Source organism: Penicillium digitatum, chromosome 3 (genome assembly GCF_016767815.1).
Source record: "Penicillium digitatum chromosome 3, complete sequence".
In the NCBI taxonomy this organism is placed as follows: domain Eukaryota; kingdom Fungi; phylum Ascomycota; class Eurotiomycetes; order Eurotiales; family Aspergillaceae; genus Penicillium; species Penicillium digitatum.
Window position 1 is genome coordinate 3,390,272 of NC_089386.1, and position 22,524 is coordinate 3,412,795.

The 22,524-nt window shown below is 49.5% G+C and overlaps 6 protein-coding genes across 6 annotated transcripts; 4 read left to right on the forward strand and 2 right to left on the reverse strand.

The window, feature by feature from the left end:
• Positions 1-361: 361 nt before the first annotated feature.
• On the forward strand, positions 362-1,033 carry Pdw03_8755 (GPI anchored cell wall protein, putative; the record flags this gene model as incomplete). The annotated part of the gene is made up of 3 exons (XM_014682472.1): positions 362-465; positions 518-663; positions 735-1,033. 3 exons carry the CDS (start codon positions 362-364, stop codon positions 1,031-1,033), a joined length of 549 nt encoding a protein of 182 aa, XP_014537958.1.
• A 1,074-nt stretch (positions 1,034-2,107) lies between these two features.
• Pdw03_8756 (Ribonucleoside-diphosphate reductase) lies at positions 2,108-4,884 on the forward strand (the record flags this gene model as incomplete). The annotated part of the gene is made up of 3 exons (XM_014682473.1): positions 2,108-2,126; positions 2,261-2,418; positions 2,476-4,884. The coding sequence occupies 3 exons, from the start codon at positions 2,108-2,110 to the stop codon at positions 4,882-4,884; spliced, it is 2,586 nt and encodes an 861-aa protein (XP_014537959.1).
• A 7,160-nt stretch (positions 4,885-12,044) lies between these two features.
• Pdw03_8757 (Allergen Asp f 7) lies at positions 12,045-12,995 on the forward strand (the record flags this gene model as incomplete). Its single annotated transcript, XM_014682474.1, has 1 exon — positions 12,045-12,995. One exon carries the CDS (start codon positions 12,045-12,047, stop codon positions 12,993-12,995), a length of 951 nt encoding a protein of 316 aa, XP_014537960.1.
• A 1,254-nt stretch (positions 12,996-14,249) lies between these two features.
• On the reverse strand, positions 14,250-16,156 carry Pdw03_8758 (Arsenical pump membrane protein, ArsB; the record flags this gene model as incomplete). Its single annotated transcript, XM_066102054.1, has 2 exons — positions 14,250-14,597; positions 14,693-16,156. 2 exons carry the CDS (start codon positions 16,154-16,156, stop codon positions 14,250-14,252), a joined length of 1,812 nt encoding a protein of 603 aa, XP_065957137.1.
• Positions 16,157-17,828: 1,672 nt separating this feature from the next.
• On the forward strand, positions 17,829-19,873 carry Pdw03_8759 (Transcription factor; the record flags this gene model as incomplete). Its single annotated transcript, XM_014682476.1, has 3 exons — positions 17,829-17,989; positions 18,049-18,185; positions 18,273-19,873. 3 exons carry the CDS (start codon positions 17,829-17,831, stop codon positions 19,871-19,873), a joined length of 1,899 nt encoding a protein of 632 aa, XP_014537962.1.
• Positions 19,874-20,495: 622 nt separating this feature from the next.
• Positions 20,496-22,472, reverse strand: Pdw03_8760 (Acid sphingomyelinase, putative; the record flags this gene model as incomplete). Its single annotated transcript, XM_014682477.1, has 3 exons — positions 20,496-22,121; positions 22,180-22,266; positions 22,335-22,472. The coding sequence occupies 3 exons, from the start codon at positions 22,470-22,472 to the stop codon at positions 20,496-20,498; spliced, it is 1,851 nt and encodes a 616-aa protein (XP_014537963.1).
• Between the last annotated feature and the right edge of the window lie 52 nt (positions 22,473-22,524).

Sequence of the window (22,524 nt, forward strand, 5' to 3'; positions counted from 1 at the left end):
TAAAGATACCTGTACTGATATAACAGGTACTGTAAAGTATATTTATTATGATAGTGCCAGCAGTGGTAGTACATCTCTGTAAGACGCTTGGTGTAATGTAACAGACCCTGACCCCCATCGTGGCTTCCAGATTGTGATGAAACTGCCCGATTCCCCCCCCCCCCCCCCCCCCCCCGTTTCCTTCTGGTCGAGAGCTTATCTTCTTTGACACCTTCGTCACTCTTTGTCTTCCACTTTTCCCACTCTCTCTACAGTCGCTCTTTAGCCCACACATTCGTTTACCCCAGACTCGCTGTGCGATCTTGAATCCAGTCCGACAATCCTTTTCCCTCTCCCGGTCTCCGATTTCCAATCTTTCACCATGCTCTTCAACAAGTCCATCGTTACCGTCGCCATTGTGGCTTTGGCTAATGTCGCGACTGCCACTACCGTGCAGACCCCAGCCTGTGTTCTCAAGATCATCGGGTGTGTTGCAAAAGGAATGGAAGGAATGAGCGCCGAGCTGATGATAATCTAGCAACCAACCCAACCCGGCCGATTCGAAGACTATCTGTGGCTCCAGCGCCAGCAAGATTCAGTCTGACATCTCCAAGAACTGTACCGATAGCGAGGCCTCTCTGAAATTCTTCGCCAGCAACTGCGCTCAGCTCGGCTACAAAGTTGGTAAGGATTAACAGATCCCCGAGAGGACGCCATCTCAATGAATCCGCTACTCATACATTGTCTTCTTTTAGCCACTGATGTTTCCACCACTACCGCTACCTTTACCGGCACTTCTCAGAGCCCTACTGCCACCGGCTTCGTCACCGCTGTGTCCTCTGGCTCTGCCACTCACACTGGCTCCTCTGCCGTCGCCACTGGCACTGGCACCAGCGCTGCTGCCGGTGCATCAGGTGTCAGCACTGGCACCGCTTCCGAGTCTGGTAGCGCTGCATCCCCATCTTCCACCTTCAACGCCGCTTCGTCCGACCGCCAGTTCTCCGCTACCACCTTTGTTGCTGCGGTGTTCCTCGGCGCTGCTGCTTTGCTGTAATAACTCAGCATTAAGTGAGAGCAGCCTAAAACAATGATCGATACGAGCACACATTACTAGCCTTGAAATTGCTCTTTCGATCTGATTTGAATCACTGTTATTTTAGGAATCTGGTTTGAATTCTTGAATTTGTTGCTCTCCTGATGCCAATATCTGAATCTCTTGAACTTTTTTTTTAGCTTCTCGTTTGCCAAACTCGCATTGATTAATGTGCTCTTTGTTTTCTGACCACAGCACAATTCTTGAAATCACCTGGTCTGCCTCAATTGTCTATCAGCTGGTTGGTTGATGTAAACAGATTCAAACAAATATTATCAATAGCCAAAAGATGCCAGAGCGTTTCCCTTGTAGAAGAGAACGAATTGTCCTCACCTTGGCCCCTTGATCAGGACTATGTAGATCTATCACCTTGACATGTAATGCAGCAAGGGGTCCAAAGTTGTGACGAAAGTTGTGATCGAGCCTCTCGGTATTGCAAATGTTGTTGGCCAGAACATGGTGGGGTGCACTTCACGCTGTCAAAAACCAAGACCAATTTAGCAGTAACATTAAAAAATCATCTGAGCCTGGAATGCCTTAAGGCCGCTAGGCGGAAGGCCATCGGATGCCGTGGATCCATGCGCGATCATTCGCGTGTTCACGTGATAACTCGCGACCGGCAATTTTGCTGCAAGGCCCCTTCTCACCGCCTGCTCGATGTACACACCGCCTTCTTTGTACCCGCTAACAAACCCACGCTGAGATCACTAGCATCACTGCGCTAACTGTATCTGGTATGAGAAAATGTTTTCTGCCAGGCAGGATGGAGGTTTGGACGGAAAGGTGGATCCCTATGTTGGTAAGCTGAAAAAACGCGGGCACGCGAAAAGACAACGCGTCCACTCGGCAACCAAAGATTCCTCTGCCCCTCTGATCTCTTCTTCTTCTCACACCCCTCTACGGGCTTCATACACTCATCTTCTCCCTTTCTCTATACCCTAATACTCTCTCAATTCTCCTGCTTCTGTGATCTTGATACCCTTATCCACTACTTTCAATTCTTTTCTGCACCCTACCATCTCATCACGACTTAAAATGTTCGTCTACAAGAGAGGTAAGTGCATTCATGACTGTTTGATATATAGAGGCACTAGTGGCAGGAGATGGCTTCTCCTCCTTGATCTCGCCACAACCACATGTTCTTGCCACGCTCTTCAGATTGAGAGCTAACGCAAATACAAACCGCAGATGGACGCAAGGAACGCGTGCAGTTCGACAAGATTACCGCACGTGTCTCAAGACTCTGTTATGGCCTCGACCCTGAGCACGTTGATGCCGCAGCCATCACACAGAAGGTCATCTCTGGTGTCTACCAGGGTGTTGGCACCGTCGAGTTGGACAACTTGGTGTGTTCGACTACTGAACCCCAGCTTGTGGGATGATTTTAACCTTTTTAATCTCAGGCTGCTGAGACCGCTGCATACATGACCGTTACGCATCCTGACTACGCCATTCTGGCTGCACGTATCGCCGTTTCCAACCTTCACAAGCAAACCAAAAAACAATTTTCCATGGTCATCTCCGATCTCTACCATTATGTGAACCCCAAGAACAATAAGCCCGCTCCTATGATCTCAAAGCAGCACTACGAGATAGTTATGAAGCATGCCGAGGAGCTCAACTCCGCCATTGTCTACGACCGTGACTTCAACTACAACTACTTCGGATTCAAGACCCTCGAGCGTTCATACCTCCTTCGCATCAGCGGCAATGTTGCGGAGCGTCCCCAGCACTTGCTGATGCGTGTAGCTGTGGGAATTCACGGTGAGGATATTGAGAAGGCCATTGAAACATACCACTTGATGTCCCAGAAGTACTTTACTCACGCCTCCCCTACTCTGTTCAATGCCGCTACTCCCCAACCCCAGCTTGCATCATGCTTCCTGGTTGACGTGAGCGCAGACAGCATTGAGGGTATCTATGATACTCTTAAGACGTGTGCCATGATCTCCAAGACCGCTGGTGGTATTGGTCTGAATGTTCACCGCATTCGTGCTACCGGTTCTTACATTAGTGGAACTAACGGCTCCTCCAACGGTATTGTTCCTATGCTGCGTGTGTTCAACAACACTGCACGCTATGTTGATCAGGGTGGTAACAAGCGCCCCGGTGCCTTCGCCATCTATCTGGAGCCGTGGCACGCCGATGTCTTCGAGTTCCTCGATCTGCGGAAGAACCATGGTAAGGAGGAGGTTCGCGCTCGTGACCTCTTCTACGCTTTGTGGACCCCCGATCTCTTTATGAAGCGCGTCGAGGCCAATGGTGACTGGACTCTCTTCTGCCCCAATGAGGCTCCCGGCCTGGCTGATGTCTACGGTGATGAGTTCGACGCTCTCTACACAAAGTACGAGCAGGAGGGCCGTGGCCGTAAGACCATTAAGGCCCAGAAGCTCTGGTACGCGATTCTCGAGGCCCAGACTGAGACTGGTAACCCCTTCATGCTCTACAAGGATGCTTGCAACAAGAAGAGTAACCAGAAGAACCTTGGTACCATTCGCAGCTCCAACCTGTGCACCGAGATTGTCGAGTACAGTGCTCCTGATGAGGTGGCTGTTTGCAACCTGGCTTCCCTGGCTCTCCCCACCTTCGTTGACTCCGCCCGAGGCGAGTATGACTTCGGCAAGCTCCACGAGGTCGTGCAGGTTCTCGTTCACAATCTGAACAAGATTATTGATATCAACTACTACCCCGTTCCTGAGGCGAAGAAGAGCAATTTCCGTCACCGCCCCATCGCTCTTGGTGTCAATGGTCTTGCTGATGCTTTCTTGGCTCTGCGTCTGCCGTTCGACTCTCCGGAGGCTAGACAGCTCAATATCCAGATCTTCGAGACCATTTACCACGGTGCCCTGACTGCTTCGTCCGATATTGCCAAGAAGCTGGGTACCTATGAGACCTACCCTGGCTCTCCCGTCTCGCAGGGCATTCTGCAGTATGACATGTGGGACCGCACCCCTACTGATCTCTGGGACTGGGCCTCTTTGAAGGCCAAGATTGCCGAGACTGGTGTCCGCAACAGTCTGCTGGTCGCCCCCATGCCTACTGCCAGCACTAGTCAGATTCTGGGCTTCAACGAGTGCTTCGAGCCTTACACCTCCAACATCTACTCCCGCCGTGTCCTGGCTGGTGAGTTCCAAGTCGTCAACCCTTGGCTCCTGAAGGACCTTGTCGACCTCGGCCTGTGGTCTGACAACATGAAAAACCGCATCATCGCCGATGGTGGCTCTGTCCAGAACATTCCCAACATCCCAGCCGACATCAAGGCCCTGTACAAGACCGTCTGGGAGATCTCCCAGCGCAATATTCTGCAAATGGCCGCTGACCGCGGTGCCTTCATCGATCAGTCGCAGTCCCTCAACATCCACTTGAAAGAGCCCACCATGGGCAAGCTCACCAGCATGCATTTTGCCGGCTGGAAGATGGGTTTGAAGACTGGAATGTACTACTTGCGTACCATGGCCGCCTCCGCCCCCATTCAGTTCACCGTCGATCAGGAGCAGCTCCTCGTCGAGGACACCAACATCGCTCGCTCAAAGAAGCGCACCGGCGGTATCAGTACCTCCGCTTACTCGGCAATTCCACGTACCAATGGCGCCGAGACCGCTGCCGCCAAGGTCGTCGCCCCTGTCGAGGAGACAACGCGCACTGCACCTGTTGTTTCTGCTCCTGCTATCGTGACCAAGACTGTTGACGCTGCCGCGGAAGATGAGCATGAGGATGCAGAGAGTAGAGCTGTTGAAGGTGATATCTTCTCGGATGCCGCCCTGCAATGCAGCATCGAGAACAAGGATGCTTGCATCATGTGTCAGGGTTAAGCTTTCCCTGCCTTTAATGCTTCTGGATGTTTTCCTTTGAGTTTTGTGTATAGTCATGTCTTCTGTCGTGGCTTCTCGCATGTACTCAAATTATGATTTTGATGGACTCCTTTTTTTTCTTTCTTTTTTTTCCCCCTTGTTTGTGGGTTTCGGCGTGGGTTTGTGATATTTCCTGGACTTTCTTACTATTACTTGAACGAAGTGTTATGTTTCTCATTCTTCCCTTGAAGACTTTGTAAACCAAGTGTAAAATTTCCCTTGTTGTACAGGACGAGTTTCGTTGGCCTTGAATATCCCAAGTCCTAGCCATCACCTACTTTGCTGCTCGACACTCATTCTCACAATGGCAAGCCCCATCACCTTTGCCTTCTGCTCTTATACTGCGTCTTTGATGTTCATGATCGCTCTAAGTTTTGTTGAAATTCCAAGTCAACTCTTCATCATTAACATGCAATTGGGCCTCATTCAACGCTAATTCAAATTTGGTTGTTTTACAACCATCGCTTTTCTCATACGCCAAATCTCATATATAGAACTCCCACGCAATCGAGATTGGCGCCGTCGATGTAATGTGACGCCTCCATTATTTTTTATTCCGCCATACAAAGTCGAGTATCCTACGTCCTTGGATAGCACTTCAATTTCGGCTACATTCAGTCAATCGAATTTAGAGGAATCCAGTACTCGGTGCTTACACGGCTCTTTGAGCATCTTCTTCCTAATCTCAGTGCCCAATTTTTTGGTTACAGATACATCCGGAGCTAGTGAGGGGTAGACGGATCCATGGGGTGGAGTTATATGCTGTTTAGCATATTGCTTTTAGTAGTATACTATTCAACGAATTTGGACCAAGACTTGTTGGACTGGTTAACAGTCCCGGAGCTCTAGTGATATACAACACCTTCATTAGTGTGTTCCTATATTTATCCTGGCAGAGAGCAGTGTTCATTATGGGCAACTTTCTTCCAAGGAACCAAGCATCAGTTATTGTGCATGTCATAAGATTTGTCTCAGTATAACCCGATGAACCAAGACAATTCAAGACATATACAAGCAAGGCCATAAAGGACATCTAGTGAAGGGATGCAGCTTCGTATAGGTCGTACTGCAACGCAACACATATCACCAGTACTTCCTCTCATTGACATGACTGGTAAGGTATCTCGGCAACAGAGGCTTTCAGGCTGGATCCATGCATCTCCTTGGGTGATGATAACGCGGCATGCTGGTTTTGCGCAACCCTCCAAAGGGGCAATGTTTCTAGGGGAGAGATTAATTTTTGAATCTCGTTATCGGACTTTCGTGTCTTGAGATAGAGAAGCGCACACAAAGCGCACAGTATCGGGAGTCTGACACCAGCACTGACTCCTACTGCGATCTTTCCGGTCATGGTCAACTCCGATACTTGAGCAGCTGGGTCCGAAGAAGGCGATGAGGCGGAGGTGGTGGTGGTGGAGGAGGAGGAGGTAGTGGCCGTTTCTTGTGTCTTTGTCGATGTACATGTGGATGTGGATGTTGACGAAGAAGCAGTGCTAGCAGTGGAGGATGGTTCGGTGATGTTGAAGTGCGTCGAGATAAACCCACTCTTTTCGTCTGGGTTGATCCAGAAAAAGAATTCGATGGAGTACAAAAAATCAAACTCGTACAATTGGACTACCCATGTGAAGTTGGTGACTGTTTCAGTGGAGTGTGTTTTCGCTGGAAAGTGTTAACCATCTCTCCCATTTAGCCTCCTTGACAGTTAAACTGACATTAAGTATTTCCCTTGCTGGAAGCACCTGCCTCTACCAAATTTTACTACCAGATGGAGACGTTGAACTTATCAAGTGTTGTCCTCCATGAGATAACCAGTTTGTCTCCCAGTGTGAAGGTTGGATTAATGGCCGTGTTATCGGCTGGACTTGTGGAACGATTGTTGGGGTCATCTCCAGCCATAAGAGAGGCATCGCCCGCTTAGAGTAGTATCAGAAATCCCGCTGGGCCCATGATGAAATCAGCCTCCTTGTCAAAATTGGAAGGCAAAATGGGCAACTCAGGTGCTGCGGTTGAAGTTATATAAGTCACACGGTGGGCTTGGGAGTTGGAACACACCGGAAAACAGTCGAGCCCAGGGAGGGGGGGGGGATATTATGAGAATGCCAACATGTCTGTTCATTGACCTTACAGCGTTGAATAGTTAGTTTGCTCTTAAGCGCCTTGAGGGCACTAAGAGTGAACCTACTGAAACTTGTTAGTAGGGGTCAATACAAGAGCAAGATCAACGGTGCAATCAGGCATCGAGATCTATTAAGATGTGTTAATCGAACTGAATTTGTGATCACTGCAACGACAGTAAAGTAATGGGGGTGTGGTTTGGGGGACAGACGGGGGCTGAAGCGGACACAACATACCTAATCAAGGCTACCCTCAGCCAGGGTAGAGCAGCGGACTATCATTCAGAATCACGAATAAGAAAGGCGGCCCGTGGAAGACAATCTGGGTGTCGATGTCCTCGGATGAACACCGTCCAAATTGACCTAAGGTCTGGCAATGGGTTTGTGGCGTCAATTCCAAATGCCTGGTGATTGTGCCAGAAATAGCATAAATAGCATGGGCACCTGTACTTTGTTCTCAATTGGACGCCGGAGAGGAATGCCACCTCGTCACAGGCTATTTTTCGATGTCCCTTGGGCAATTTCAAAAGATTCCATGCTCTCACGCTTGAGAGTCCATATTTGGAGAAAACATACCCCAAGGATCATTCCTCGTCGTGAAAAATCAAGAAAAAAGAATCTCAGGATCTGTAGACTTGAATGTATTTGTCCTGGAGTACTTTGTACCAACTTTAGCAGTTTCTGTTCCTGTCAACTTCAGTTTATGTGCTTGGGGATATATATAGCCCCCTTCTGCATTGTAATCTCTCTAGGAATGACATCCAACACATCTTCAGTGCCCCATGTTGCCTACGGATGGGATTTAGCATCCACTTCATCGGGAGTCACGCCATCGATGAACTCGACGTGGAAATTCTGAGCGATGAGCCCGTAATGATACTGTCCCGCTTGCCAGGCCGGCCGACAATGGTAATGGCGAATACTTTTAGCACCTCAGTAATCATGAGTTGAAAGATCTTCGGGTGAGGCTTGAAGTGGAACCATTACCCCAAGGGTTCCATTTCTGATGGCATTAAAGTTGTCTCGATCGTAGCTCGAAGAGGATGAAAGTGACCCCAAACAAGACCATAAGCAGTGGCACAAGGCGTACTTGACATACAGAAAACACCATACTCAGTTGTCGTCCGGATGGAGACAACATAGCGCGTTGGTTATCGTGAGCACGCAGGAGGCGACTGTGCTTTCTTAATATCTCCAGAGCTGCCGGCCAGAGATATGTGGACTGGTTTTCGACGGAGTAGGGAGAGCCTAGCCTCGACAACATCGGTCTTGGGCATGGTTGGTCGATCTGTTCGTTAGATTCCCACTGTGACGACCTTGTCTAGCGACATGAACCCACTGGCTTTTGAGGACACATGAGTGGCCTCGAGTGATGGTTGACGCCCTGTTTCATGCATGTGCTAGCATCAGTATTAATAGATGAACTCTTGTTACTACTGGATTTGATGTGCACGCGCGCTAGCTTTGTTACGGGGCCACGTGGGTCCAATGATCGGTCCGGAACTGCCGCTGGCCCCGCCCTCGAAGAATTGCAGTCCCTGTTCAAAGTGCTACGCTTCTCATGTTCCGACCGTCTCGCACTGCAACTAATTTCATCCCACATCCACGATGTTGAAGGTGTCCGATGATCTCCAAATTCATTAAATAACCCAATAATTCACACGAAAGTTAATTGATTAGCACGCGAATTCGATGTGCTGTACCAGCGGTTATGCGCACGCCCTCCACAGCCGCAATGCCTTCAGCGATCGACCACCACAGGGCCAGTCACTTGACTCTACTCAGGAGAAAGTGATGGAATCACCTCCTTGGTAGCGTCGGTTTAGCTTAGAGCGTCATACAGACTTGCAAGGCAGCCACCCAAGGTCTAATAATGCGGGAACCAGGACCCACAAGAGCTCGGAGATAACTGGATTTATCACCTTTTGTCAAGACTCCCTGCGCAGCTCAAAGCTCTCACTTGTCGTACGATTGAAGGAGAGCGTTATCATGCCGATTATCTTGGTCTCTCTAAGCAGCTTTTCGATCAACTCAAGCCGAATATCGCGACTAGGGGGGGTTCGTCCGATGAATCATTATCTTTTGGATGAAAATGGCTTTCGTGTCCTAGACGATCAGCAGAATCTACGACAAAAGGATCTGGTAAAGGGGTCGCTGTGGTTTAATCTGTTGCCGAAAATGGCGACAAACCACTTCCGTCCGCTGTCAAGGGCAAAACGCACCTTGAATGGTGTTACCGTGAAACCAATATCCCGCTCGAAGATCGAATCGCCAATTCCAGGACGGGGTAGACAAATGACGAGTTTGGTCTAGATTCGATCAAATTCTTCAACAAAGATGCTAAAAAAAAGGTGCGCAGGAAGGAAAGGACAACTGTTCTTCTTCGGTTATGGGTCGTACCTTCGAGTTTCTCAGCTTCTGCAAAAGCAACCATTGCCTCACAAACAGGCATTAGGTCCTGCAGGTGCGAATCGACGAAGGTCTCATCGTGAAGAGTAGAACATTATGCGTGATGTCAAGCGCAGAACGTGCTACAAAATGTAGACCGGAGCCTACCATCTCTTTAGTCGATTCGAATGAGGAGACCAAGCTTCCAGATGGCACAGAATTGGAAGAGGATGGATATTACCTGTCGTTTCGGGAATATTTTCAAAGACTTGTGAAGATGAAGTATCGTTGGCACCTCGAGAGATGATGCCTGAGGATCTCTTTGTCTCTTCTGAAAATTTGTGCCTGTGATCATCTTGGGACTTTGCAAGTCCCAAAAGGGATTGAGGAAGCAAGGTGGAACCTTCTTCATGATGTGCCTGACTCAGGAACGAAGTTATATGTAGTAGCCTCCCCGTAGAAGACTTCCTATCAGCAAGAATTAGTCTCGGAGTATGCAATACAAGGTGTCCTTCCCATTGCTACTGTTCTACTCGCTTGACTAACAAGCACTGGCCGGGAAACTAGCGTTTTACGCCAGGAGTATTGCTTCCGGATTCTCCGCGTTCCCAGGCCTGGTTAAACTAGTATCCCAACTTCCCACTGCGTGCTGAGTCTGGCACCACAGAAAGAGAGGCCCCAGCGGCACTTGGACGCATTTGAAAACCGAGGGACTTTCGATCGAAATTTGAAAAGCCTTAGCGACTTGCCACGGGAACGTAAGAAGAGCGCTTCAACGAAGTTCATCAACTGAAGATCTAGGAGCATAGAAAGCTACACTATTTGGTGAGATAGACCGGTTGGCCCTCAGAGTACAACCAGCCGGCCCCCGAAGGGGCATTGAATAACACTCAAGACGCTATTGCGAAACACAAGAAACAAGATAAGAGCAATTTTGTTTGAAGTTGCAAGACAAAACTCCTACTAATCTTCCTGCCGAAACTTCGTTTGTTGACTAATTTCACATATTTTTCGTGTGCTCCGGCACGCCTAACGACATCGCGTAATTCGCCACGAAGACTACGGCAGTACAACCATCGTCGCAACCACCCTCCCTTGAAATTCTTTAAGTCTGCAATATCTTGTAGGCATGTCACCCGACCGTGGTCATCCATGCCTTTTCCAGGGAGATCTTCGGTCAAGTGGAGCAGAGGGAACTGGATGAAGTGGAAGATAGTACGGAGTATGGACGCCAACCAAATTCCCGAGCTCATACCAAGTATCTGGTGCGATTGGTACGACAGGGTCTAACTCCCCCCTCTGGTACTAGATGGTTGGGTCTGAAATACAAAGATGCTGAGGGGTTGCGTAGTCGGGGCTCTAGGTTCATTTGGTTTGTGCGAACATAGTCAGCACCCTGATCGGGTTCTCGGTATCGATCATGTTGGGGATTTCAGGGTGTTCAGGGTGTGTGCCCAATGCCCTGCATTTTGTGATGCAGCTGGTTAGGGTTGGGAAGAGGGGTTGTGAGTAGCACAGGATACGGAGTGAAGTGAGACAGGTGAGCTCTTGAAGAGTCTAGATGCCAAGGACCTTTACGGAGTAAATGGATCGGAGTACTCCGGATGTTCGCATGGGAAAATGAGTTCGGCCCTCTCCAACTTAAAAAAAAACTAAAAGAAAACTAAAAAAAAATCCCCCCAAAAAATTAAAAACGGGTTGAAAAACTCAGACCAAGTCCAGGCTGTTGGCAGTGGAGACTGAAAATTGTTTACTTCGCACAAATAATACACATGCAAAACATGCCATCCCAGCTGGATTGGCTTAAAGGTGTTCTTTGTCTTACGCATTGTCCAATCACATCGGGATTTGCACCCTCGGGCCCCGATACATGTCAGACAGCGAACAGACAAGCTGCAGTACTCTGATCAATTTTCCCCTGGGGTGCATCATCACCTTGTGCGAGACACACGTCATTTGCACGGGGACTTGACAGTCAGATGCGATGAAATCTCAATACAAAAGATGAAAAAGAGCGGATATGGATTCCCCCAAAGGACCGTGGAAAAGAAAGAAAATGTTTGCTGGCTCTGATAGGTCAACCAGCCAGGCACGAGAGGCAAAAATGTGTGGGTCCAGTAGGATCGTTGGATCGGCTGAAGCAGCCGTCAGTCTATCCCCAGAGGGGATTAGGGCCAGGAGAAAAGTGACCTTTGTGGCACACAAGCCCCTGGGCGTTTCTTTTTTTTTCCCAATGAGAATCTACCGGGACATCCGGCTCGGGTACCTCGAAGGTGCGATTGCGATAATCCCATCGTTGTAAATGTAGGATATTAACTTGGAGCACAATAGTCCGTGTAGGGAAAAAGATGTGAGTTGTCCAATGGATCGTGGCTTGATTTGATCCATGGGTTTGGTGGATAAGTGGGTCCTGGGAACCATCAAAGTGGGTCAATTTTCCTCTTTGGCTTGCCTGTCGTAATCTTATAAAGTCGAGACTCTTTCCCCTCTTCCTTCTCTTACAGTCCATTCCTTCCTACTCACGTTCCTTTCGAGTACCCAACCTTCCTGCTGTGCAGTTGACCAATCATTTGAACACCACACACTCCTTCGAGTCAATTTATTCCGATTCATTTACAAATGGCTCCCATCACCAAGACTCTCGCCCTTGCTGGCGCTTTCTTTGCCTTGACTGGCTACTCAGCTCCCGTCGCCAAACGCGCCGTCGTTTGGGAGACTGTCACTGATATCGTCTGGACCACCGTCGATGTCACCACTACCGTCTACCCTCAGACCACTCAGACCACTACTGTCGTCCCTGTGGTCGCCAGCGCCGTCCCTACCACTACCGCTGCGCCCTTCGTTGAGGCCTCTACCACGGAGGCGGAGAAGGCTGCGCCTGCCTTCGCCTCCTCCACCACGACCTCTTCCACGACCTCCTTCTCAACTTCTAGCACCACCTCCTTCACTCCTATCCCCAGCACCATCTCGACCACTACCGCTGCCGCTGTCCCTTCTGTTGAGGCTCCTATCAAGGAGAAGGCTGTGTCTACCACCACCTCCTCCACCACCACCTCCTCCTCCACCACCACCTCCTCCACCACCACTGTTGCTCCCACTGCTCCCGCTGCTCCCGCCGTAGAGACCGAGACTTCTTCCGCTCCCGCTCCCGTCACAGAGTCTCAGACCTCTTCCACTGCTGCCCCTGCTGCTGCCCCTGCTGCTACCCGTTCCGCTACCACCGAGACTACCAGCAGCGGCAGCACCGGCGTTTGCTCCGAGAGCTCCCCTTGCGACGGTGACATCACCTTTTACGACACTGCCACCACTGTTACCAACCCCAGCTCCTGCGGCACCACTAACGACGGTACCGTCGAGAACGTTCTAGCCCTACCCCACGGTATCATGACCGACAGTGACTGCGGCAAGACCGTCACCATCACATACAAGGGCCAGACTGCCACTGGTATCGTGGTCGACAAGTGCATGGGTTGCGACAACGAATCCGTTGATCTGTCCCGTCATCTCTTCGGCGAGCTGGCCCCCATGGACAAGGGCCGTGTCGCTGGTGTCAAGTGGTACATCAACTAAACGCTGCGTCGATCGCGCGTCAGTGTTGATGACCATGATTATGAAAACGAACAGCGAACACATCTCTGGTAGATTGCGCGAGCGGATATGGTCTTGACGACCTTTCCCTCCTTACCCCCCCCCCTTCTCCCCCTTTCCCACTTCTCTTTCACAACTCTTCTTCTTTCCCAGTCTCTCTGAGAACTCAATCACTTATGTCTCAGAGAGACCGGGCCTTTTTTTTACTCTTCGTCCACTCTCTTGGCCCTGGATCTTTTTACCATTTCGTGTGTCCCTAGCGGACCGCATTCACATTTTACCCAAATTTTTTTTTATGTTCATAGACTTTTCTTCTCTTCGGAGCCTTCTTGCGCAATCCTACCTATGATTGACCCTACTTGGCCAATAGACAAGACATATGCTTACGATCCCCGCGCGCATGCTGACAAGCTATGGACGCTTTGAGTCTCTTGATGAGATCTCGAACTTGAAATTGCGACCGGACAATTTTGATCACTATGATCGTGCTCTTAAAAGAAGGAACCCGTACTCCCCCCAAAAATTAGCCTATGGGCAAATTACAGGAGACGGATGATTGAATGAAATACGTTCGTTTGACTCGTTTTTTTGCTCCAGTAGTCTGCCGAGTATTCGTAGTTGCATCCCGGTATTAGTTTCGAGAACTGCTTAACTGTTGCACTTCGGAGTAATGTAGTCCTTTTCAGCTTCGGAGACTATCCCATCCCATGTTGGCCCAAAATGGGAATTTGAACTACAACAACGCAAGGCTAGTTGGCAATATTGGTCCACGCTGAGACAACTCCACCTCCTGTATGGCAGGTCTCTCTTTCCAGCCAAGTCGGGATATGCATATAGAGTTCTATCGCAAAATTGCCCGGTGTGTTAAAATGGGATCTGCTGAGCACAAAGCGCTCCGGCGATCTCTGTCTTTCCTGTCTGAAATTTCGCACTACACCCAATCACACATCAGATAATCCAGCTCAATTGAAAACCATTCCCTTCCTCAACGGGCCACTTTCATCAATTAAAACCTCCATCTGCGTCCCAGGAATAAGGTACTTGGGCGGCGATGGACTAGCGCTGACCCCTAAGAAAACTAGTTAGCTCAACCAATTCCAACCCATTCAAAACCAAACCCAAAAGTTGACATGAGGAAATTTACAATGAGAACAGTATGCGTAAGAGAATCATTGCATTCAGTGGTTTCGTACGACCATATTAACATCTCAACAACACCCTCTCGCAATCCACACATCAAGTCAAAACGTGAGGATCACCGCTTCTGACAATATACACTTCTCCAGCGAGAACTGCACATCCAACCACCATTGAGATAGCAATGATGGGAAGGTTTACGCGGGCAAATTCCAGACTGCCGACACGGATGTGCTTTCTCGCCAAGATATCCCGCCACAGGAGCCCAGCCAGCGAAGCACTAAACGCCGTGCTGAACGCGCCATAATTCACTCCAAGTGCCATACTATAGATAGTGGCCCACCATGTGCGATCGCTGATGGGAATCCCGCTAATTTGGTGGATTTTTTGCCATGCTTGGATTACGCGCGAGAGGAGAATCGTGGTGCCAATGTTTGTGCCGGCGAACTGGGAATTAAAAGATGGCGAGTTAGTAGTGCGTTGGAAGGGGAGTAGAGAAGTGGAAAAGTGGTGGTCCAACGGTCAGCGGAGTCAACACTCACATTGCACAGAATCACAGACAGGAATCCCATTCCACCGATGCTGCCTATTGTCCCGGTCTTTCCTACCCAGTGGTCCCATCCGTACGCGAACACCGGCACCCAGCCCTTGGTGACAAGTGCCTGCACCAGGATAAACATCGAGAAAGCGAAGGGGACCAGTGCGAAAGGCATGTGGGATACTACGACCGTCACGGTGGGGAATGTCTCCTGCGACCAGCCATAGACATCGCCAGCGAGCGAGACCAACGAGCGTGGGACGTTGTCCTGACGGTCCGGAAATCCCCGCTTCTCGTCCAGTATCATCGTCTCGGTGGTTTGTCTCGAGTCTAGGGCCCCGGGAGAAGTTGCGCGAGCTCGATTTTTGCTGTTCGTTGCAACAACACGGCGTGGCTGTAGTTCCGGGAACTTTCCCTTGTCGATGACCACGGAGTTGGAAGATTGAATTCCGCATTCTGGGTAGGGATTTTTGCAGGCGATATCACTCTTGGTGCCCTCAAGCGGGACATCATCATCTCTACGCTCATTGCGGCGGTGCAGGTCTGAGCCATCGTATGTCTCAGACTGGTGTAACCCCAAAGTCTCTGGATGCACTTTTTCTGCGAGCGCTTGCTGCTCATCTCGCTTACGCGTTACTCGCTCTGTCCGTGCATCTTCAATATCCCGTCGACCCTTCGCGGCAATTTCACGGGTTTCGTGGCGATGGAGCCATCCAAATACGAGATCCCAGCAGAACATCACAAAGGCAGCGGGCAATGTAACCCAAAAAACGGGATGCTCTTTGCCTGATGCATTGATTGCCAGGAGGGTGATGAGCGTGGCGGCCATGATGAACCCCCCGAAAGATGCACCCTTCTTGTCTAAGAATGGGTTCATGATCTCTTCTAGGGATAGTTGCTTTCCCTCCTTATCGTCGGCTTCCTCTTGCTCTTCAGTTGTTCCTCTGGCATGAGGGATGTTGGGGTTTACGGGTGCTTTCTTCTTCTGGGCCTCAGAGAGCTCATGCATTGTGATGGAGAAAGGAATGAGGGATTCGTCGGCAAAAATGATGTAGAGCAGGAACGGGAAAAGAATGATTGCCGTTACCAGGACTGGAACGATCATGTTTGCGGTGTAGACAATGAACTTGATCTTAAAGGCGCCAGCTAGGACCAAGTTGGTGGGGTTGGAGGAGACAAGAATTGCGGAGGCGATATTAGCTATGGCAAATTGGCTGTGGATCCAGGCTCTGGGGTGGACGATATTGCTTGACACACGGGTCATGTATGCGAGGAATGCTGTACCAGATAGGATAATCGGGTCGTTTCCGATGAAGCTACCGAGACCGAAAAAGAAGACAAACAGGTAGAAGAATAGTCGGTGGCCGACCTTGCCTGCCTTTTGAAGGACCTTGAAGGCCAGGTATCGGATGAGGCCAGAGGCGTCAATTGAGATGGCGATGTAGGCGAGGGTGAGGAAGAAGACCATGATATCAATGGGATTTATATTGTCTGCCCCGACTATTCCATCATGGACCTCTTTTCGGCCAATAGCCAAAATCGCGAGAAGGAAGAGATCCGCTATCAAAGGAGCCGTGATAAAGTTCAATGGAAACCAAAATTTCACGAAAACGGGTTGCTTGTCATTGTGTCGAGGGTGAGTCCGGTGAGGTATTATGCGTGTGGCACTCAAAAAATTCAACAGCCCGGTCGTGATCCACCGAGGTACATAAAGTGGGATGTGAAATGGAAACAGGACAATGATATCTGTACCGCAACAAGGTCAGTATCAATCTCCCATTTAAGGTCTAGCCACACTTACTAGTAATGACAAAAATTATGAGGGTAATGATTGATCGCCAGCTTCTGATTTTCGATGTATCGAGTTCATCGTCCATCTTCAATATTTGCATCACTTTCTAGGGTTCCCTTCCTGAACAGGCAATGGGTAATAGCTGCGATCATCAGGCACGTAGTCAACCTGTCGTGCTTCTGCCGTAGAGTCAGGCTTGATAACAAAATACCGGAATGTGAACAAGAGAAATTTGGATTGGAAGATCCGACTCTTATATTTCTGGTAAATTCATTCTCTTCGGGCAAGAATCCTGCAACAAATGTAACGATCTTGTTGTCAAATCGAGACTGGAGAACAAATTGTCCGCGGGTTATTTCTTTTCACTGTGCTTGAACGCCGAGGAAGCCAAAAAAAAAAAAATTGTCACGAATGTGGGAGACGCAAGTTGAACTACTCCCTCATAATCACAAGATCAAATTAATGTGACCTAGGCCGGGGACAGAAACAGGATCGTAATTGCCAATGAACCTGTCAAGGGATGTGGAGTAACTCCGTGCTGGAAGTGGATTTGTGGATTTGAAAAGCGTTTAAAAGCCGGGCGAAGTAGTTCAGTTCCCTATTAATCTTGTGAGGGCAATCCTGAGAGCCGTGATAGGACCGAGAGAAAGTGTCGCGCCCAAGGGTCTGAGATCTGAACCTCAAAGCGATGAAAACAGAGTAAGACATGCATGGGAGATTTCTGATCCAAAATGGCCCATCATCGACCCTGAAACCCCGCACTGTCAAGTCAGAATGTGTTGCCCACCCCGTGCTTCGACCATCAGTCCTAACCATTTTACCGTTCTCATGACTTTCGACTTCTCCTTACATCACAGATCCGCTTGCTCATTGGAATGCTCAACCTGAAAGAAACGACCACTGCACGATATACACAAGGCCGGGACAAGCCAATCAAAGGGAGCGGGTACTGCACCATCTCGTATTGACGCCCGAGTTGCGTTGCGGCCACAGCTGAACACCACGGGAGCACTTTTCATTTTTTTTTGAGAGTCAGGGCTCAACGATAAAGATTCGAGCTGGGGTTACCTACTCCCAAGACAGAGGCTACATGTTCCGAGATGAGGCTGTTGCTGACAACATATCTCGCATCCGGGGTGCGGGCAGTGTTCGCTCTGTCGATCCTGGGCAATCTACGGAGTTGCCCTTCATGAGTAAGACGGTCCGAAGGCTTCCTGTTGTTCTCTTCCTCTCCCTTTTTTTATCAGATCACGCCGTGCCTCATCAAGTTGCTGTCAAAAGTAGAGAACATGTTCAGATTGTCCTTTTTTGGCTGATTTATCCCCCAAACCGACAGTGATAACATGCAATGCCAGCAATTCCCTTTTTTGCCTCCTTCCTAGAGCATGCCTTTGTGAATCGAGCTGTTGTATCGTCCCCTAACGTGACAGAGGCTGCAAGTTCCTCAAATCTTGAAGTGGTTTGCGCCTGGCCGGTTTCCGGTCAATATGGTCCGGGGACCCGAGTCTTGTAGGTATCTCCATAAAGCGATAGGCAGTGCTATCACGAACTACTGACACACACGTCAGATATTATGTCTTGATTGCAGCTTGTGTGGTCGCTCGCAAAGTAGAATGGATTCGGAACGCTTGTCTGGCCGCTGTGTTACTTTTCCCCGCTGTCGCGGCTCTTCACGGGATTGTGCTCGCTGTGCTTCACGTTGATGGTGAGTCTGATGACCCGTTGGCCGCGGGTTCTTGTTTCTCGGCTGGTCTGACGTCTGAGAATAATCACGGAATCTAATCTTCGATAGGCGCTGTCGATATGGATGTCTATGGAGCATTCCAGCTGTGTGCTATCGGCATCTTAGCCGCCCCAGCAACCGTCAGGCTCTCACAAACCTACTTCAACAACCCCGGGCGGAATATTATCTTTCTGTGGACATTACTTCTACTAGCTGGGTTAGTAAGCCTGATTGTGGAGTTTATGCGCCTCAGCCCTACCATTTGCCCCGGTGACGACCCGGCAAGCATTTTCTGGGCCTCAACGGGGGGCGCAAAAGAGGGCCTGTTTCAATATGGCTCCAACTGTAGCATGGCCTGTACCCCGGGGAATGGGCCCGTCTCACCGTTGCGACTTGACGCAGCCAACAACGTCTATGTGATTCCAGTGCCTCATGAGCTGTCGTTCAATACTACCACGCTCATTGCGGCTGCATGCTGTATTCCTGCTATCTTGTCATTGATGTTCATGTGGATCAAGGTTTTGGACGATAACTGGGAGAAGTTCGCAAAAGGAAAGCCTAAGCAGAAACCAGACGAACTTATTCAGGGAACTAACGGAGCTACCATCAACCACATGACTAGGATTGCCAATAAGATCAGCAAATGGTTAGCTCTCATTGAGATCCCGGTATTTGCTGCAGCAGTGTTGGCAATTCTCGTCAAGGGTGAAATGAATTTCTGGAGCACGCCAATGAGGTATCAAACAGAGCCCATACAAAGTATTGGTAAGCAACAGGTGTCCCTTGTCTCATGCTGGCTATTGAATAACGCACATTTCACCAAGTCATTAACCGATCGATCCTCAGGTCAATGGGCGCCAATCGTTGGTACGGCACTTGCCGTGTTGGGATCACTGTATATGCTTCTCTCTGAGGATATGGAAGCCGCTGGAAAAGAAGATGGGCATCAAGAAGTAAATCTTGCGGGAAACGATCTAAGTGACGAGTGTGCTGTCTTAGATACCGGCAGCAGTGTTCGGCGAGACCCTAGAACAAGTGCTGAGAGACCGAATCCCGATCTGGAAATGACACCCGTCCACTACCCTACTACCAACCAAAACATTACCACCCAGCCCGATCTAGGAAGACGAAAGGTTGCCCGCTTCTTTAATGCAGCAAGTGCCTTAATGACCACCAAAGCCCATAACCAAATCGTGAAAACGGGATTTAAACCCGAGGCGAAAACAACTTACCCAGAGACCCCAGGAGAGAGATACAAAAACTCAGATCTCCAAAAACAAATCGACAAGTACAAAAGGTCATCTAAACCCGATACCCGATCACGAATTGGAAGCAGCAGTGGCTTCGTGGACAATGGTGAAGGCAGCTCAAGGAGACCACGGAGTCCAACGCGGCATTCAGTGCCTGCCCCAGCTGTTTCACGGCCAAAGTCCCGTCAAATTCACTCGAATTCGCTTCCAAGCAGAGGATTAGGATTCTTTGAAGAATCAACCTTGAAGTGTCCTCCTGCGTCCGCGTCTGCGGGGTGGCAACAACAGTTGAACCCGTTCGATTCAACGCCAATCTTACGAAGTAGAGCACCATCTATTTCCGAGACCAGCCCCAAAGCTTCATCGCCCGGGCTTCAGATTCCGTCGGAGATAGTGGTCTCCGCCCATGAACGTAAATGATTCCTTGTTCTATAGTATTTTGGGGCCCCGGAGTTTCCAATGGCGTGGATGACATACAGTTCTGGGGGACCATGGCAGTGAATATCATTTCTTCCTAATCCTCGACCTTTTCGGACAGGATTTTTTTTTTTTCAATCTGATCGGACCTATTTTCTCTCTTTGGTCATTCACTACTTGCGTGATATGAATCTTGGTGCTTCCAGGCAATGCCTGGCAATTGGAAACGGGCAGGAAAGAGGCATAGAGAGTCCGCTTTATTTATGAATTTGCTATGACAATACCTGGTATACAGACACTATTGAATCGAAGAAATGTTCATCAAAAACAAAATCAACCCATGAAATCGCAAAGCTGGCTAGCCTAGTGCTGAGTCCTAGCAAAACACGCGCCGTGGCAACATCGAACATCCGTTCGGTCTACTCCCGGCCGACCCAATCCCAGAAACAGTCCCATCCCAGCAACCCCCGTTGCTCTACGCTTCGGGCTTCGAGTACCTAATCTAGGATAAATAAGGCTATGTAAAGAAAAGCTATTCAGATGGCAAACAATACGGAAATGTGCATTGGCAGTTGTTACTTCCAGAATTAACTGTATCAACTACCAAATGATCAGTTATGACCTTTCACGCCTCAAGCTCCTTTCTTCGCTCAAATTTGGCCCGATATGCTATCTTTGAGATTAAGGTTGCCATTCCAACATGATCGCAGTCAATGCGAGGCTCCCTTTCCAACAAGATACCACCCTCCTTCTTATCGCGCCTTGAGTAGTCGAAAGCCTTCGGCTCATCACAGTTGTATTGTGCATTAGCGGTACGAAGAAGGCAAATCTCGTTTTTCATGCAGTCGTCATTGCAGCTCTCGACTTCGAACCCGCGGACACGTCTCGCCCAGTAATCTTGGAAAACGGTCGGGTCGCGTTCCATGGCGACAGTGACATTGTGCCAGAAAGCCGGACTAATCTCAGCTTTGGGATCAGTGAGCGGAGGAATGATCTTGGATCCATAGTCTGCTTTGGCGGAGTAGTAAGGCACCCATTTTGGCTTCGTCTGGAAGGATGGGTCGCTGATGTTGGCAATATACTGAGTATAGTCTAGGACGCCGAAGGTGACTGGATCAATCTCGTAGACGCGGAAAGAGGGTGAGCCCTCCGTTGGCGTCACCGCTGGAGCCACATAACCCATGGCAGTGGCTGTGTCCCAGTCTCGGTTGTTGTAGTTGGAGTATGCGATCTGGAACCCATCCCGGTGCGTATGGCCATAGAAAAGTCCCGCAATAGTGGTCTCGTACCGCTGCACAATCTGGTCAAAGTAGTCGGAGTGGTCGCGAAAGTGATCAGGTACACCGGATGGGATGTGAGAGATTAGCCATGCGCGTTGGCCTGCATCCTCGGCGGCCTGCAGCTCCTGGATAAGCCATTCAAATTGACCGCGTGGGTCTTTCTCCATAGGTTCCTGATACATGTAGAAATTGTATATGTAGTAGAAGATGCTGTTGTAGGAAATGATGCGCAGATTGCTGTTGGGGTGGACGGCTGAGTACGAGGCAAATTGATCTGCAGATTTCACGGAAGGAACGCCCGTGAGTCCGTACCAATCTTCTGCAAGAGCCTCATACGTCCATTGGGGATTGGCTTCACTCAAAGAATCCGGAGGAAAGAGATTGAGTGGTGCGGTGTCATGGTTTCCTATGGCAGCGTACACCGTGCCGATGTCTTTTTCCATTGCACTGTATGTGGCATTGAGACCTTTCAACGCTTCAGCCTCGTCAACCAACCAGATATCATGAGCCACCACATCACCGGTGTAAACAGAAAACGCTGGATTGATGTCTGCGATAGCAGAATGCAAACTGTCTTGCAGTATTTGTGGCGGGTCACACTTTGTATTTCCAAATAGTCCACATGGGTGTTCTGTGTTCCCCGGTGCGTACTTATCCGACCAAGTTCTACAACAGATAGGCTTGGAGCATTCGTAGCTGGACCCAGGCTCGTAGAGGAGATCCACATGAGTATCACTGAAGTGGACAACCTTGAGCGGTGTCTTGCCACTGGGTGGCGGTCTCGCAGTCGTTGGCTTGGGTGAAGGGAATGTCCAAGTCCAGGGACTAACAGCAGGGTGCTTGCAGAGCCCGACCAAACTAGCGCAAAGTGTCTTGGAGGCATCGGAGTTAAGATGTAAAGCTTTGAAAGCATCATGAAGCGCAGGTCCTTCTTTTTCAATGACGCCAGTGCAGACATCTGGGTCTTCGACCTATGTATTTGGAATTAATGGAATTGAGCCAGTAGGCTCATGAAAATTACCAACGTACCCTGCTGATTTTGCACAGCCCGATGAACACTTCGATCAGGAAATTCTCACCAAGCCCCGCGGCAACTTTGATACCACCGAGGAGAACCTGTAGAAAGCATATAGTCTGTCAGGTATAGATCTTTAAAGTAGAGGCAGTGCTGAATGCAAGCCTACCTGGCAAGCCCCGCAGTCCACCGCATTTTTGAAGTCGTCCCAGATGGAAGCGATGGACTCCTCAACTTGAGTCTCGGCTTGTACCCCCCGGGGAGACGCCGAAAGCCCAAACACCAGCAGCAAGGTGCTGAGTCTCATCTCGACGAGGACTGACTGGACGAATTGGCTTTTTGACAAAGACGACCTTGGA